Source organism: Sciurus carolinensis, chromosome 13 (assembly GCF_902686445.1).
Source record: "Sciurus carolinensis chromosome 13, mSciCar1.2, whole genome shotgun sequence".
Taxonomy (NCBI): domain Eukaryota; kingdom Metazoa; phylum Chordata; class Mammalia; order Rodentia; family Sciuridae; genus Sciurus; species Sciurus carolinensis.
In genome coordinates, this window is record NC_062225.1 from 55391470 (window position 1) to 55406160 (window position 14691).

The 14691-nt window shown below is 39.5% G+C and overlaps 1 protein-coding gene and 1 long non-coding RNA gene across 2 annotated transcripts in view; one reads left to right on the forward strand and one right to left on the reverse strand.

Annotated features, from left to right (window-relative positions):
- On the reverse strand, positions 1–12714 carry Epcam (epithelial cell adhesion molecule). The gene is made up of 10 exons (XM_047522479.1): positions 12696–12714; positions 12242–12438; positions 9408–9515; positions 8882–9122; positions 7798–7863; positions 6380–6443; positions 5931–6032; positions 4724–4924; positions 1535–1579; positions 1–458 (listed from the first exon to the last, which is right to left on the reverse strand). Exons 2-10 carry the CDS (start codon positions 12306–12308, stop codon positions 417–419), a joined length of 936 nt encoding a protein of 311 aa, XP_047378435.1. The 5' UTR covers positions 12309–12438; positions 12696–12714; the 3' UTR covers positions 1–416.
- Positions 11778–14691, forward strand: part of LOC124963052 (uncharacterized) — a 126896-nt gene continuing 123982 nt past the window's right edge. Inside the window, exon 1 of the long non-coding RNA XR_007104638.1 lies at positions 11778–11913. This is a non-coding gene — a long non-coding RNA (uncharacterized LOC124963052). The remainder of the gene's footprint in view (positions 11914–14691) is intronic.

Consider the following 14691-nt stretch of genomic DNA (forward strand, 5'->3'; position numbering starts at 1 on the left):
GAAATTCAAAATGTTTTATTTCACACTTCATAAAAAAAGTTTATATGTACAAGTCTTAAAGTAAATGGAAAGGCAACGTCAATCATGAATGAGACAGTGGTCATTCAAACACTACTGTGGAAGCATATTTAATGCACACTCTTCAATATTATGCATAAATAATTTTAACTATGCAGCCAAAGTTCCTGGTTTTATATTATTAGATTTGCACATATAAGACACTGATGAAATTTCAAGATTGGTAATGCCAATTTCAAGCTGCTTACATTGTGAGTACAGGCTCATTATTACAAATATATGATGTTAACCAACAAAACAGTAATCTTCAAAGGTCTTCCTTTTTGTTCCATCTTCATATGTAATCCGAGTTCCTTTGATAATTTCCTTTCTTGTAGTTAATCTTCACACTACAGTAGTTATGTACTGAGTTCCCTATGCATCTCACCCATCTCTTTTATCTGAAACAGAGGGAGAAAGTACAGAAGAAATTTTGTTCACTGTGAAATAGTTTTAAAAATTAAATGGCCAAAATTGACTGGGAATAGCAGTATGCTAGACCTTTAAGAATAGATTTTTACTAATTGCATGCTATTTTTATACCTAGGAAGAATCAAATCATTTTCTATTATTAATCTTTCATTGTACAAGTGAGGAAATTGAACTTCTTTTAGGGGGGGAGGGATACTGGGGCCTGAACCAAGGGGTACTTTTCAACTGAACAACTTTCCTAGCCAACTCCCACCCCACCAATTTCTTTTATTTTGAGACAAGGTCTCACTAAAATTACTGCAGCTGGTCTCAAACTTGCAATCATCCTGCTTCTGTCTCCCAAGTTGCTGTGATTAAGGCATATGCCACTGTGTCTGGCAGGAAACTGAAGTTCAGAATTAAGTGACCTGTCCCAGATCTCACTATTAGTTGTGGGCAGAACTGAAACAACAATGACAACAGCTCTGTATTATAAGCTCCATTTTTCAGATGAGAAAACATGGAGGTTTAAAGAAATTGTACTGCCTAGCCAGTAAGTGGCCAAATTCAGGTCTATATTGCTCTTAAATATATACTATATCATCATTTTGCCTGTATGTTAAAATTCAGTTCAGGGAGAGTAACCAGGGCCTGTGGTCACCAATCAGATATGCCAGATGATCTACTATGGAATGGGAAGAAAATGTTGGAACTTAATGGTTTTATTAGATTTTTTTCAATAATCTTTTACATTTCTGTTTTTGTTATTTTATAAAATATTAGTAAGTGGCATCTATACAATTACAAATAAGTACATAGATATATAAAAACTGGTGAGTATGCAGAAAATGTTATTGATAAGAGTTCAAGGACAAATGTGTTCCATTCTAATTCCAAGTGACTACAACACACTAATAATCTGACACTAACTTTATTCTAAGACTATCCCTAAGGCCCTAAGGACCTTCAGTGTAAATGAGATACATCAGTGTCCAGGAAAGAACAGTTATTACTAAGGAATGAGAGACTAAATAGGGCCTTTTTACTATGTAAACAATCCACTTACCTCAGCCTTCTCATACTTTGCAGTTTTTTTCCTCCTGGAAATAACCTGAATGGAAGAAAAATGATTACTACTTTAGAACTGCTCCTCAAACATTAAAATCTAAATTGACATATGCTTTTAAAAAAATTGTTTTTTAGTTTTTAGTTGTTGACAGATCTTTATTTTTTATTGATTGATTTATATGTGGTGCTGAGAACTGAACCCAGTGCAACACTCATGCTAGGAAAGCACCCCACTACTGAGCCACAAACCCAGCCCAGACATATATGCTTTTAATGTACCATAAATCCATCTGAACAATTTCAAAATCTATCTACAAACATGTTTCTTCTTTTCTTTTTAATATTTTTTAGTTGTTGATGGACCTTTTATTTATTTATATACTAATTTATTAATTTATTTATTTATAGGTGGTGCTGAGAATTGAACCCAGTGCCTCATGCATGCTAGGCAAGCACTGTACCACTGAGTCATGTTTCTTAAAAAAATTGACTACTAACCTAAAAAAAAAAGTCTACCATAACCATTGAAACAAACCAAAAAATAAATAAGAAAACAAAGAATCATCTTTTAATGCAATTTAACAGTTTGATGTGCATTCTTCTTTTTCCATATTAAAACAAACATACAAACACATGTATGTAAGTTTGGGGGTCTAAAAATGAGATCATGTGATACCAGTTCCATCTTGGAACAGCCTGATCAACATCATAGGAACCTTCCAGATCAAAAGGTCTAGACAACTCATTCACAAAAGAGCATGGCATGGATATACTATTATTTACTCATGCATCCTCCTGCTAATATACACTCAGGCTGTTTTCCCGATTCATCCTTAGAAGTGCAGCAAGACAACTTTGTGCTTCCTTTTTGCAACTTGCAATTTCATTTCTATAGGACAAAGAGATTTCTATGAATCTTTTCTTGTGTTTACTTTGCCATCTGAAATTACTCTTCTATAAAATGTCTGTCCATACCAGTTGCATCCTTTCTGTAGGGTTCCTATCAGCTAGGGAGGCTGAGGCAGAAGGAGTTCAAAGCCAGCCTCAGCAATTTAGCGGGCCCCTAAGCAACTCAGTGAAACCCTGTCTTTAAATAAAATAGAAAAAAGGGCTGGGGATGTGGCTCAGTGGGTAAGTGCCCCTGGGTTCAATCCCAGTTCCAGGTCAGCCAAGTGCAGTGGTGCACGCAGCACTTGTGAGGCTTAGGCAGGAGGATCCCAAGTTCAAAGCCAGTCCGGAGCAATTTAGCGAAGTCCAAGGCAACTTTGCGAGACTCTGTCTCAAAATAAAAAATAGGGCTGAGATGTGACTCGGTGGTTCAGCACCCCTGGGTACCCCCCCCCAAAAAAAAATCTAGGCTAGCCTAGGCAATTCAGTGAGACCCTTTCTTAAAATTAAAAAGAGAAAAAGAAAAAGGGACTGGGGATGTAGCTCAGTATTAAAGTACCCCTGGGTTCGATCCCTGGTATCAAAAAAAGAAAACAAAAAAGTTTAATTTATATATATATATATTCTATTATAGATTTTAGATTTCTTGACTTAGATGGCTTTCCTTACCACAAAGTTACACAAGCATTTTCTAAATTGATTTTCTTGAAACTTATCTTTTTACATTTTGTGTATAAACATGGGTACATTGCCAAACTCCTTTCACCTTACTGGGCTCTGGATACACCTGTCACACACAGTGATGGGATGAAACAGGAATTCAACTTTTATTTTGTTCAGATGGAGCACGGTTACTCCACTGAATTAAAAATATAGGGCTAGGGCTATAGCTCAGAGGCAGAGCACTTGCCTAACGTGTGAGGCACTGGGTTCAATCCTCAGCACCACATAAAAATAAAGTTATTGTGTCCATCTACAACTAAAAAAAAAAATTAAAAATATAAGTTCCCATATACCCTCAAATCTATTTCTGAATTCTGTTGTGTTGAACTTTACTGATGCTGAGCAAGCCTCCCAAGTTACTGGGATTACAGAGAGCACCATCCTGCTTGGCATTCATTCACTACAGAATTATAAAAGTAGGGGGGAAAATTAAGATTTTGCTTCATTTAATGTTTTAGAACATGAATGCAATTTTTTTTTTTTTTTTTGGTACCAGGAATTGAACCCAGGGGAACTAAACACTGAGCCACATCCCCAGCCCCTTTTTCATTTTGAGACAGGGTCTCACTAAGTTGCTTTGGACCTCACTAAATTGTTAAGACTGGCTTTTAACTCTCAATCTTCCTGCCTCAGCCTCCTGAGTGCTGGGATTACAGGTGTGTGCCACTACGCTCTGTATTTTTTTTAATTAACTTTTTTTTTTCTTTTATTGCCTTGCTAAGGATTGAACCCAGGATTTCATAGATGCAAGGCAAGCACTCTCCCACCAAGCTACACGCATAGCTCATAATTTTTAACAATACATCCTTAAGCCCATGACATGGTGCACGCCTGTCATCTCAACAATTTGGGAGGCTGAGGTAGGAGGATCACAAGTTCAAGGCCAGCCTCAGTAATTTAGCAAGACTGTAAGCAACTCAGTGAAATCCTATCTTCAAAATAAAAAAGGATTGGAGACTAGCTCAATGGTAAAGTGCCCCCAGTACTTAAAAAAATAAAGGAATATATTCTTAAACATATACATGAGACCCTGAGTTCAATCCCCAGTACTGGGGCAAAAGATTAAGTAAAACGATATATCCTTGCTGGGTGCCTCAACACACAACTGTAACCCCAGCAGCTCAGGAAGCTGAGGCAGGAGGATTCTAAGTTCAAAGTCCAGCCTCAGCAATTTTGCACCAGATCAATAGTGATAATAGCCCTAAGCAACTCAGTTAGACCTGGACTCTAAATGAAATGCAAAAAAAAAAAAAAAAAAAAAAAAACAGCTGAGGATGTGGTTCAGTGGTTGAGTACCCCTGGGTTCAATCCCCAGTACAAAAATATGAGACTAGATCCTGCCGGGTGTAGTGGCATATGCCTATAATCCTAGCAACTTGAGAGGCTGAGGTAGGAGGATTGCAAGTTAGAAGCCAGCCTCAGCAACTTAGTGAGATAATGTCTCAAAATAAAAAATGAAAGGTCTGGGGATGTGGCTCAGTGGTTAAGAGCCCCTGGGTTCAATCCCCAGTACCGGAAAAAAAAAAAAAAAAAAAGGCTATATCCTTAAATGAAATTTTACTTGTTCTGTACTTACCAGCACAACAATACCAGCAATAACTGCTATTGTCACAACCACAATGACAGCTATAATACCAGCTTTTAGGCCCTGCATTGAAAATTCAGGGGGTTTTTCATCAAGATAGTAAATAAAAGTTTGACCAGGATCCAGATCTAGTTGTTCCCCATCTACTTTCAGGTCTATTTTTGATGTACGGAACAAGGATTGCCCTTTTACCTATAATAAAAAGGAGAAAAACAAAAACATTTAAGAAAACCAATCTCAGTTACTTACAATTATATGCCAAGTATATACCAAAAGGACTGCAGCAAAGAATCTTCATGGTCCCAGTAATAATTATCTGACCCACTGAAATCTTTGAAAAATTACAGTAAATTTCAAACATATACAAAGTTAGATTCATATAATGAAGCTTACATACCTAACACCCTAATTAAAAAATATTAACATATAACCAATCCTATTTCATGTATTCATCCTTCTATTCCTGTTCCCCACTCAAGCCCAGATTTAAAACAAAAGCCTGGCATGGTGATGCATGCCTGTAATCCCAGTAGCTCAGGAGGCTGAGGCAGGAGGATTATGAGTTCAAAGCTAGCCTCAGCAAAAGTGAGGTGCTAAGCAACTTGGCGAGACCCTGTCTCTAAATAAAATACAAAATTGGCTACAGATGTGGCTCAGTGGTCGAGTACCCCTGAGTTCAATCCCTGGTACCCAAAACAAAAAACAAAACAAAAAAACAAACAAAATCTCAGATTCAACAGAAATACCTCATTATCACATATTAAAGTTTAAACAAAACTTTTTGTAAACAAAATATTTCAATCACACCAGTTACACAGCTTTTTTAAAAATGTAAACTCTAGCCCATGCAAATTATTAGTTGAATGGGGGAGAATATACACACAAGGTAACTACCAGGGAGGTAATAAGAATAAGAGAGAAGAGGGCTAGGGGTATAGATCAGGGGTGATTGTTTTCCTGGTGTGCTCAAGGCCTTGGGTTTGATCACAGCACTACAAAAAAAAAAAAAAAGGAAGAAATCTAGGCAGAAAAACCTGATAAAGACATAAAAATATACAAACAAGTAGAACAGTATATGTGAATGACAGGGAGGACAAACTTCATTATGATAGAAGAATCACTTAGAGATATGGTTGAACTGTATATCAAGAAAAAGGTAATAAAAGATCTTGAATAAAATAAGGAAGTTTATACTTACATCTTTTTCAAAATAATAAGCCACATCAGCTATGTCCACATCATTTTGAGTTTTCTGAGAAGAATTTTGCACCAGATCAATAATGATAACACTATCCTCATACTGAGGGAAACATCAGAAAATACAAAATTATTAATGTAATCAAAAGCATACAAAAATATCATCATTCAGTAGAACATTTAGGGTTTGGTTTTCTGTAATCTACATGTACCAGTGTTCCTTTCCATTACTAGGTAAATATATCACTAATAGCCGAAAACATATCCAAGGGAATAAGACAGCAAAACTGGGGCTTTCAAAGGCTATGGAAGGTAAATACCAACAGGGATTTCACATTAAGTATCCAGGACTTTTGCTGCTACTCAAATGCATTTATTGACTGCCCTTATGCCCAAATAATACTGTTTCACCAATTTTCAGCTAAAGCTCATTTATCAAAAAAATCATACCAGAATATTTGTGATAAATTTTGGATCCAGTAGATAACGAGTGGACATCATTTCCTGAAGTGCACTGTAAATAATAAAAAATTTGTGTTTTTAAAAAATTTTTGTACAATTTCTTAACTAAGCAGGTAGCTTGAGGTCTACGGTCATCGTTTCAAAGTTGTTGTTGTTGTTATTATTTTGGTTAGTACTGGGGATTGAACCCAGGGATGCTCTACCATTGAGTTACATACATCCCCTATAGTTTTTATTTTTTGACACAGGGTCTTGCTAAGTTGCCCAGGCTGGCCTTAAACTTGTGATCCTCCTGTTTCAGCCTCCTGAGTTGCTGGAATCACAGCCTTAAGCCATTATGCCTGGCAGTGTTAAGATTTTCATGGCATTTTGCAACTATTGCAACAATAATAATTGGTTCTGGCTAGCATCATCCATTATTACCAAAACTGTCAAGTACCAGTCTGAATAGAAAGAGAATATTCACACAGTATCCAAGTATCTGCCCATAGTTTATTACTTACAAGGAGGAAAATGTTAACTCTACCAGTGGAGAAACCTGGTGGACATCACTTTAAGCGGTTAACATTACCAGTGAAGGGGCAAGGTTAACATCATGGACCTCCTGATGTGAGTACTAGAAAGGACATGAGATCACTTAAGTAGTTTTTCTATCAAAAATGTAAACCCATGGGCTGGGGATATAGCTCAGTTGGTAGAGTGCTTGCCTTGCAAGCACAAGGCCCTGGGTTCAATCCCCAGCACCGCAAAAAAAAAAAAAAAAATGTAAACCCTGCCTGGTGTGGTGGCACCTGTAATCCCAGTTACCAGGTAGGCTAAAGCAGGAGTATTCCAAGTTCAAGGCCAGCCCCAGTTACTTAGCAAGACCCTGTCTCAAAATTAAAAACAAAACAAAACAAAACAAAAAAAAAGGAATACCACTCAGTGGTAAAGCACCCTAGGATTCGATCCCCAGGACTGGAGTGGAGGAGTCTACTACAAAGAATTTCAATGGGAAAACTGGCATGATATAAGATTTTGGTCAACTTCCTAAATTTCATCATTATACAATGATCTTATTATATAAGACAATGCCTTTTGTTCTTAGGAAAAGATACACTAAAGTAGGGGACAGGGACATGACACCTACAACTTGCTCTCAAGTGGTTCTAGGAAAAATATCTATATGTACAGATAGATATAAAGTGCACACACAAACACATAAAAGACAATGTGGCAAAATGTTAACTGGTGAATCTGAGTGAAGGGAATACAGGAATCACTATACAATCATTACAAATCTATTTCAAAAATTTATTTCAAGAAAATAAGAAAAGGCATTTAGACTTAGTTTTTCTAATGGTGCAGAATGAAAAGATTTGAGAAGCAATTGTGTAAGGAAATAGGATCCATATAATTGTACTTACGTCTGCAAACTTTGAGCATTGTAAGGTTTTTCCCTTGCTTTGTGTTTTAGTTCAATGGTGATCCTGCTGTAAAGTAAAAAGACAGTGACAACAGTCTATAACTTAATCTTCCACACTATTTTCCTAATAAGCAAAAAATAGTAAAATACCCAAGTGGAATTACCATGAAGCTCACAAAACAAGGATTGTTGCAGTAAATAAATATGCCCATAATTTTTTCCCTTACTCTCACACATCCTTCACATAGCACCCATCCAGAGGGAACACCCTTTCTAATATTGACTCCCCAACTTCTGGCTAAAACATATAAAGTCACATGAAAGTGAAAGCTAAACTAGCTGTATTGGGCCCTATTCAAGTAAAAAGATAAAAGGGGACTGAAAGAAGCCGAGAAAATTGACCAGAGTCTCCCTAACACAGAACTGGAGAGTCAGTGCTTTGGGCTTGACACCTTTCCAGTTTCCAGCTCCTTCTAAAGGTTTGTTAGCCTAAGCCAGCTTGAGTGTGTTGCTATTCCTTTCCATTAAATAACCCTGGAGGCAACCATCTCTCCCCACCAACCTTTTCTTGGGGATTGGACCTACAGCCTTTTACCACTGAGCCCCAGCCCTCGTATCTCACTTTTACAACACAATAAATAAGCAAATATGTAAAAAGTTTCATACATTTAACACCTGTAATCCCAGTGGCTCTGGAGGCTGAGGCAAGAGGATTTTGAGTTCAAAGCCAGCCTCAGCAACCCAAGCAACTCAGTAAGACCCCGTCTCAAGATAAAATATAAAAAAAGGCTGGGGATGTGGCTCAGTGGTTAAGTACCCCTGGGTTCAATTCCCAGTACCAAAAACATATACATATGTCTACATATTAAATTCATACACTGTCTCTGGAAGGTGATGGACGAAATTGATGACAACAGTTCTAGGTAGGTACACTGGGTACATGAGGAGCTGGGATGGGATAGAAAGGATTACACCCTTTCCTATCTTTTGAATTCTAAACCACGAAATCATATTGCATATTCAAAAACAAACTTAACTAAATGAATCTGAAATACAAGGAAACTAATACTGGCAGCTCCACTTACAAGGTCCTCACTCGTTCAGAGCAGGTTATTTCAGTGTCCTTGTCAGTTCTTCGGACCCCTGCAGTGTTCACGCACCAGCATGTGGCAGTGCCGTTGCACTGCTTGGCTTTAAAGAGCCCTTTCTCGTCACAGTCAGGGTCATAAAGCCCATCATTGTCCTGGATTGCCCCTTCAGGTTTCACTCTTCTCCCAGACTTAGAGTAAGTCATTTCTGCCTTCATCACCAAACATTTGGAAGCCACTGAAAAGAAAGTTTAATGTCAAACTGAAAAATAACCGTAGTTTTACATGCACAGGGAAAAACGCTTTTAATTTAACACTAAACTCCCAGGCCAAAGATTATTTCATACCTCCATTTTCCCACACTTAATTACTTACTGAAGATAAGAAGCTTTAGATGTAGGATAATTATGACCAAACAACATAATTCAGTTTTGAGCCAATAAAACTCTTCCCAACTTGAAGCACATCAATTAAAAAACTCTTATCAAGATAAGCTTAAAGGCAATAAGAATATCTTACTCACGTTTGGAACAAATGATAGTATTTTTTGTACCAATGGATGTACACTGGCATTCACCATTTTCATTCATAAAGCAGTCTGTGGTCAGCTTATAGTTTTCACAGAGACATTCTAGAGAATAAAAATTAATTATATATATATATATACACACACACACACAAATATATACATACACAAAATTTACAACATGGATCCAGTTGAGTAGGGTGGTGCAATCCTGTAATCCTAGTGGCTCAGGAGGCTGAGGCAGGAGGATTTCGAATTCAAAGCCAGCCTCAGAACTTAGCTAGGCCCTAAGCAACTCAATGAGACTCTGTCTCCAAAAACAAAAACAAAAACAAAAAAAAAGGTGGATCTAACGATCAACTGATATCCTTGCTAAATTATGTTCTGACAATGAAAGCCCAAGTTATAGGGACACAGAGTCTTAAAAAGTGGTCCTAAATGTTTTTTCAGCTATAACTGAAGTGCTCCCTAACTTCCTGGCACCTGCTACACAGTTTGTATATACTATACACACACATAGCCTAATCTGTACTCATTCCCATTTCAATTTTGTTTTTCTTTTCTTTTTTTTGTAGTATTAGGGATTGAACCCAGGTTCTTGTGCATGCCAGGCAAGCCCTCTAACACTGAGTACATCCTGGGCTCCCCATTTCAATTTTTTTAAACAATTGTTTTTTGTTTTTGTTTTTGTTTTTGCAGTGCTTGGGACTGAATCCAGGATTCCAAGCATACACTCTATCACTGAGCTACACAATGCTGGTAAACACAGCTCTCCAAAGGTCATTATCAGCTTTGCCTTTGCAATACTTCTACTTTCAGCTCTGTCCCTTCTTCCTGTTAATCCCTGCCTTTCAGTTACTCAGTTATTGCCTCTTTTCTTTTTTTTTTTTTTTTTTTCTTTTTTTGGGGGGGTGTTTACCGGGGATTTAACCCAGGGTCAATTTAACACTTAGCTACATCCCTATCCCTTTTTATTTTGAGACACAGTCTCCCTAAATTGTTTAAGGGCCTTGCTAAATTGCTGAGGCTGGCCTTGAACTTGTGATCTTCCAGCCTCAGTCTCCACTCACTGAGATTATAGATAAGTAACACCATGCCTGACTACTACCCCAATTTCTTAAGGGATGCTTTCTTCGGGGCTTAGTAGGAAAATATTCAACCTTTAGAGCATTTCTTTTTACTTTTTTTCTTTCTCTCACTCTCTCTCTCTTTTTTTTTTTTTTTTTTTTAAGGCAGGGTCTCACTAAATTGCTGAGATTGGCCTTGTGATCCTTCTGCTTCAGCCTCCTGAGTCCTTGGGATTGCAGGCATGTGCCACCAAGCCCAGCTAATGTTGAAAAATTACACTTTATATTAAATGTAGGTGCATCTTTGTTTCCTAACTACATCAAATCATACTATCCAATTTTGAAAGTGATACTAAGCACTCATTCTGGTATTGATTTCAGTTTGTTTATCCTTGACTACCTCAAATGTTCATTTTAACTTCAAATTGGCAAACCCATCTAACTGCCCCTCTGTCCTTTCCTCTTGGCACAGTACTGGGGTTTGAACCCACGGGTGCACTAGCACTGAGCTACATCCCCAGCCCTTTTTATTTTGAGAAATGATCTACTAAATTGCCCAGGTCAGCCTCCAATTTGTGATCCTCAGGTCTGTGACACTACATCTAGCCCTTCCAATCCCTTTATCCGTCTAGTTAAGATAGTGCAGATATTTTAAAAACATGACAAAAAATTTTTTATATCAGCACTTTATATCCCATGTATCCTATTAGTTTTAATTTTCACATTTAAGTTGCAATTTAAGATTAAGTATTTAGCCCAAGATTCAAGGTAGAAAAACATGACTTGAAAGCTTTGGCCAATTCTCCCTACTTTTAGACACCATCTTACAAATAAACCAAACAACCACAGTCAAGGTATTTCAGAGCAAGAAGAACTGGAATTCAACTATACTTCCAACATTTGGATACTAGGGCGTCTTCCATGCTATAGATTGTTCACCCACCATTGAAATCTTGCTTTTAAAGTCTAAAGGAAATGGAAAACTCTGGATGCTATGAGGGGGGTGGGGAGATATGAACCTACACGTCTAGATTTAGGGCAGCGTTTAGAGTAATGTCTAAAGGAGAAGTATACCCAATTACTAATTATGGGATTCTCGAAGTGGTGGGCTTATGAGACTTTTACCCCTTACAATCACCTTTATTTCTGCATTCCCTACAATAAACTTGGTTTAAGCTCATATGATTCTTGGAAAAGGGAAAAAACACGTCTGGCAGTCAAGTCCCAGAAGGCTCGTCTCCCGCGCGCAGGTGCATAGCGGCCCTCACAGCTACCTGTCCCCGCCCGAGGCCCGGGGACATCCGGGGCCCGCTGCAGGTGTCCGGGGGAGAGGCGGGCGGGGCAGCAGCGGTCACAAAGACTCCGCTACCGAACCCGACAGGTTTCGAATCCAAAGTCGGCTGGAGCCGGAGGAGGTGGGCGCGCCACGGCTTGAGGTACGGGTTCTGTGGCCTCTGGAGCCCCAAACGTGCTCATTCCGATCCCCGCCAGCCCCTTCGCCCCAACCCGGGTCCTTTCTCTAAAGAAGTGCAAAGGGCGGCTGCTCCCTCCGTCCGCAGCGAGTGGGCGCCTTATCACCGTCTCCTCGGTGCGGAGGACCTGGGCCCGCGCCCTGCCCGCGCCGTCCGGCTTTCGGGCGGGAATGCGTGGGCTCTCGGTCTCCTCCTCACTATCCTCGAGTCCGGCGCCGAAGGCCGCGGAGCCCCGCCGGGCCCAATACTGCCCGGCCCAACTGCGCAACTCCGCTCCAGGTCCGCGCCTCACCTTTCTGAGCCGCGGCCGTCGCGGCGGCGAGCAGGAGTCCGAACGCGAGGACCTGGGGGCGCGCCATGTTGCGCGCGCGCCGATAAGAGGGGCGCGGGGTCGTTCCGGGACTCGCCGAAGGCTCGGTGGAGGGAGTGGGGCTCCGGAAGCCACTGGACGGCCGGGCGGCGCGAGGCCTGGGGCGCGCGGATCCGCGTCTGTGGACAGGGCTCAGGTGCGAACTCGCCAAGCACTGCGCGCTCTGGGCGGGGTGGAGCGCAGATCTGCCGGACCTGGCGGCCCCGCCCCTCGGTCCCCTCCCGGGGCCGCTCACCTCCGTCCTCCAGTACCCGGAGGTGAGTCACCGCCCGGGGGCGGGGAAAGCGGCAGGCTCCCCTTCCCCAGCCCGGGCGGCCGTCGGCGTGCGGCCCCCACCCCAGGTGTTCCCCGCGTGCGGCTTCCCAGAGCTTCCTACCTGCGGAAGAAGATAGGTCTCTTGGTGGCCCCGGAGTAGGTTTGAAAATCCTGAGACTTCCTTTCATCCAAAGGAGCGCTTTGTGTACTTGAGAACGGGGGTGGGTGGGGGTTGCGGGGACTGGGAGCGTGACATAGAAACTAAAATGGAATACAGAGGAAACGGAGAACCACCCGAAGGGCAATAAAAAAGATGACCTTTGAGCCTTACCTGGCGGTTTATTGTACTCCTTTGAAACTAGACAAAGAATTTCCCTGGCTCCCTGACGATGACAAATTCGTGTGTTCTTTAAAACTCTCAGTGATCCCTTTTCACGTAAGCATTTTGGGCTCTTGATGATATAAGAAAAGGTATTCCCTTGGAACCTAATGATGGGAACCGAAATTGCTTCAGTTTTGATTAATGTTAGAGAAAAATTAATTTAGGAAAGTAGAAACAAAAGACAATAATATGTTTCAATGCAAATGAATTCAAACTGTATTATTAGTCTTAATTGTACTATTTGAAGTTTTTAATAACCATTAAAGCATAGGTTTTTTAATACTTTTTTTTTTTAAGTTGTACTATCGTTATAACCTGTTGAAAAGAAACTTTATCTGCTTAAATCCTGGGAGTAAGTTCAAAAGAGGAAAAATTAAAAAGCAAATTAAAGATTCAACTAAATTTGATTAGTTTTCATATATCTATATTAAGTCAAAGATTATGCTTTTATTGAACAATAACCAAAGTTGTATTCTGTTGAAGTGCAAGAAAAATTGATTAGTGTAAATAATTACAGTTATAAGTACCCCTGTAATTTGAATTTTACCTGGTACATTAATTAAACTATCTAATTTTTAAATGATTGACATCTTCTCCCCACCCCTAGTTGGGGTTTCACTTTCTGGGTTCCTAACTGGTGGTCTCAAGTTATCTCTCCCCTCAGCCTCCCAAGTAGCTGGGACTACAGACATGTGCCACCACCCCAGCCATGGTTGACATCTTAAGGAAATCCTGTTCAGTATTTTAAATCTAAAGTGAACTGCTAGATCTGGTTTTGGAACGTTATGATCTGTTGAGCAAGCTGTTTCCATGAAAAGAATATTACTAATAAACCAGGAACAAGTTAACCAGATTTTTGTTGTCTGCTGAATTTGGAATGATTTAAGGAAGTTGAACTCTTTGGCTCCTAAGTACACATACTTTTCTCAAAAATAATCTAACTGGTTATTGTGGCTCTATTTGCAAAATGTTCCACTGTCAGGTCTACATCAATTACCTAATCAAGGAGAAACTCACCCTCTTAAAATTTGACAGCTGTTTACTAAATTATTCATTACAATAAAGTGAACTGACAGTAAACATGATTATTAAATGAGAAAATCTAATCATCAGTCTGATTCACAACATCCTAGGTATTGTTTGTTTTTAGCTCTTTAATGCCATCTCAATTTGTCATTCATTGCTGAAAACTCTCATTGTATGCTTTGATTTTGAACATTTTGTAATTCCAGCACCATATTTTAAAACATTTGTTAATATTTTTGTAGGACCTCCTACCTAAGTATGCTCTTAAAATTATTCTCAAGGGGCCGGGGAGGTAGCTCAGTGGTAGAGCACTTGCCTTGCTTGTGCAAGGCACTGGGTTCCATCCTTATCACCACATAAAATAAATAAATATATTTTAAAAATTATTCTCAGATTTTATGGGTAGTTTTTTTTAATTTTGATAGTAGTTTGATAAATAGTATTTGACTAAGAAAGAAATATGACAATATTAAATATTATAGTTAAACTTTTCTACCCCAACTTCTGCAGTCCATCAACTAACCCAATTAGAAAGCCAACCCAGTGCACACCTGTAATCCCAGCCTTTGAGAGTCTGAGAAGGGCAAGTTCTAGGGCAACCTCAGCAAAACAGTGAGATCCTGTCTCAAAATAAAAAATAAAAAGAAATGAGGTTGTTGCTCAGTGGTTAAGTGCCCTGGATTCAATCCCCAATACCAAAAGAAAAAAG

What these genes read in the sequence shown, in the direction of transcription:
- Epcam (XM_047522479.1), bottom strand. Translation starts at nt 12,308, where the DNA reads ATGGCGCGCCCCCAGGTCCTCGCGTTCGGACTCCTGCTCGCCGCCGCG. An exon ending in AATTTATCACAAATATTCTG is followed by an intron (nt 6,033 to 6,379) that starts GTATGATTTTTT and finishes TGTTTCCCTCAG; the next exon opens with TATGAGGATAGTGTTATCAT. An exon ending in TTGCTGGTATTGTTGTGCTG is followed by an intron (nt 1,580 to 4,723) that starts GTAAGTACAGAA and finishes TCTTCCATTCAG; the next exon opens with GTTATTTCCAGGAGGAAAAA.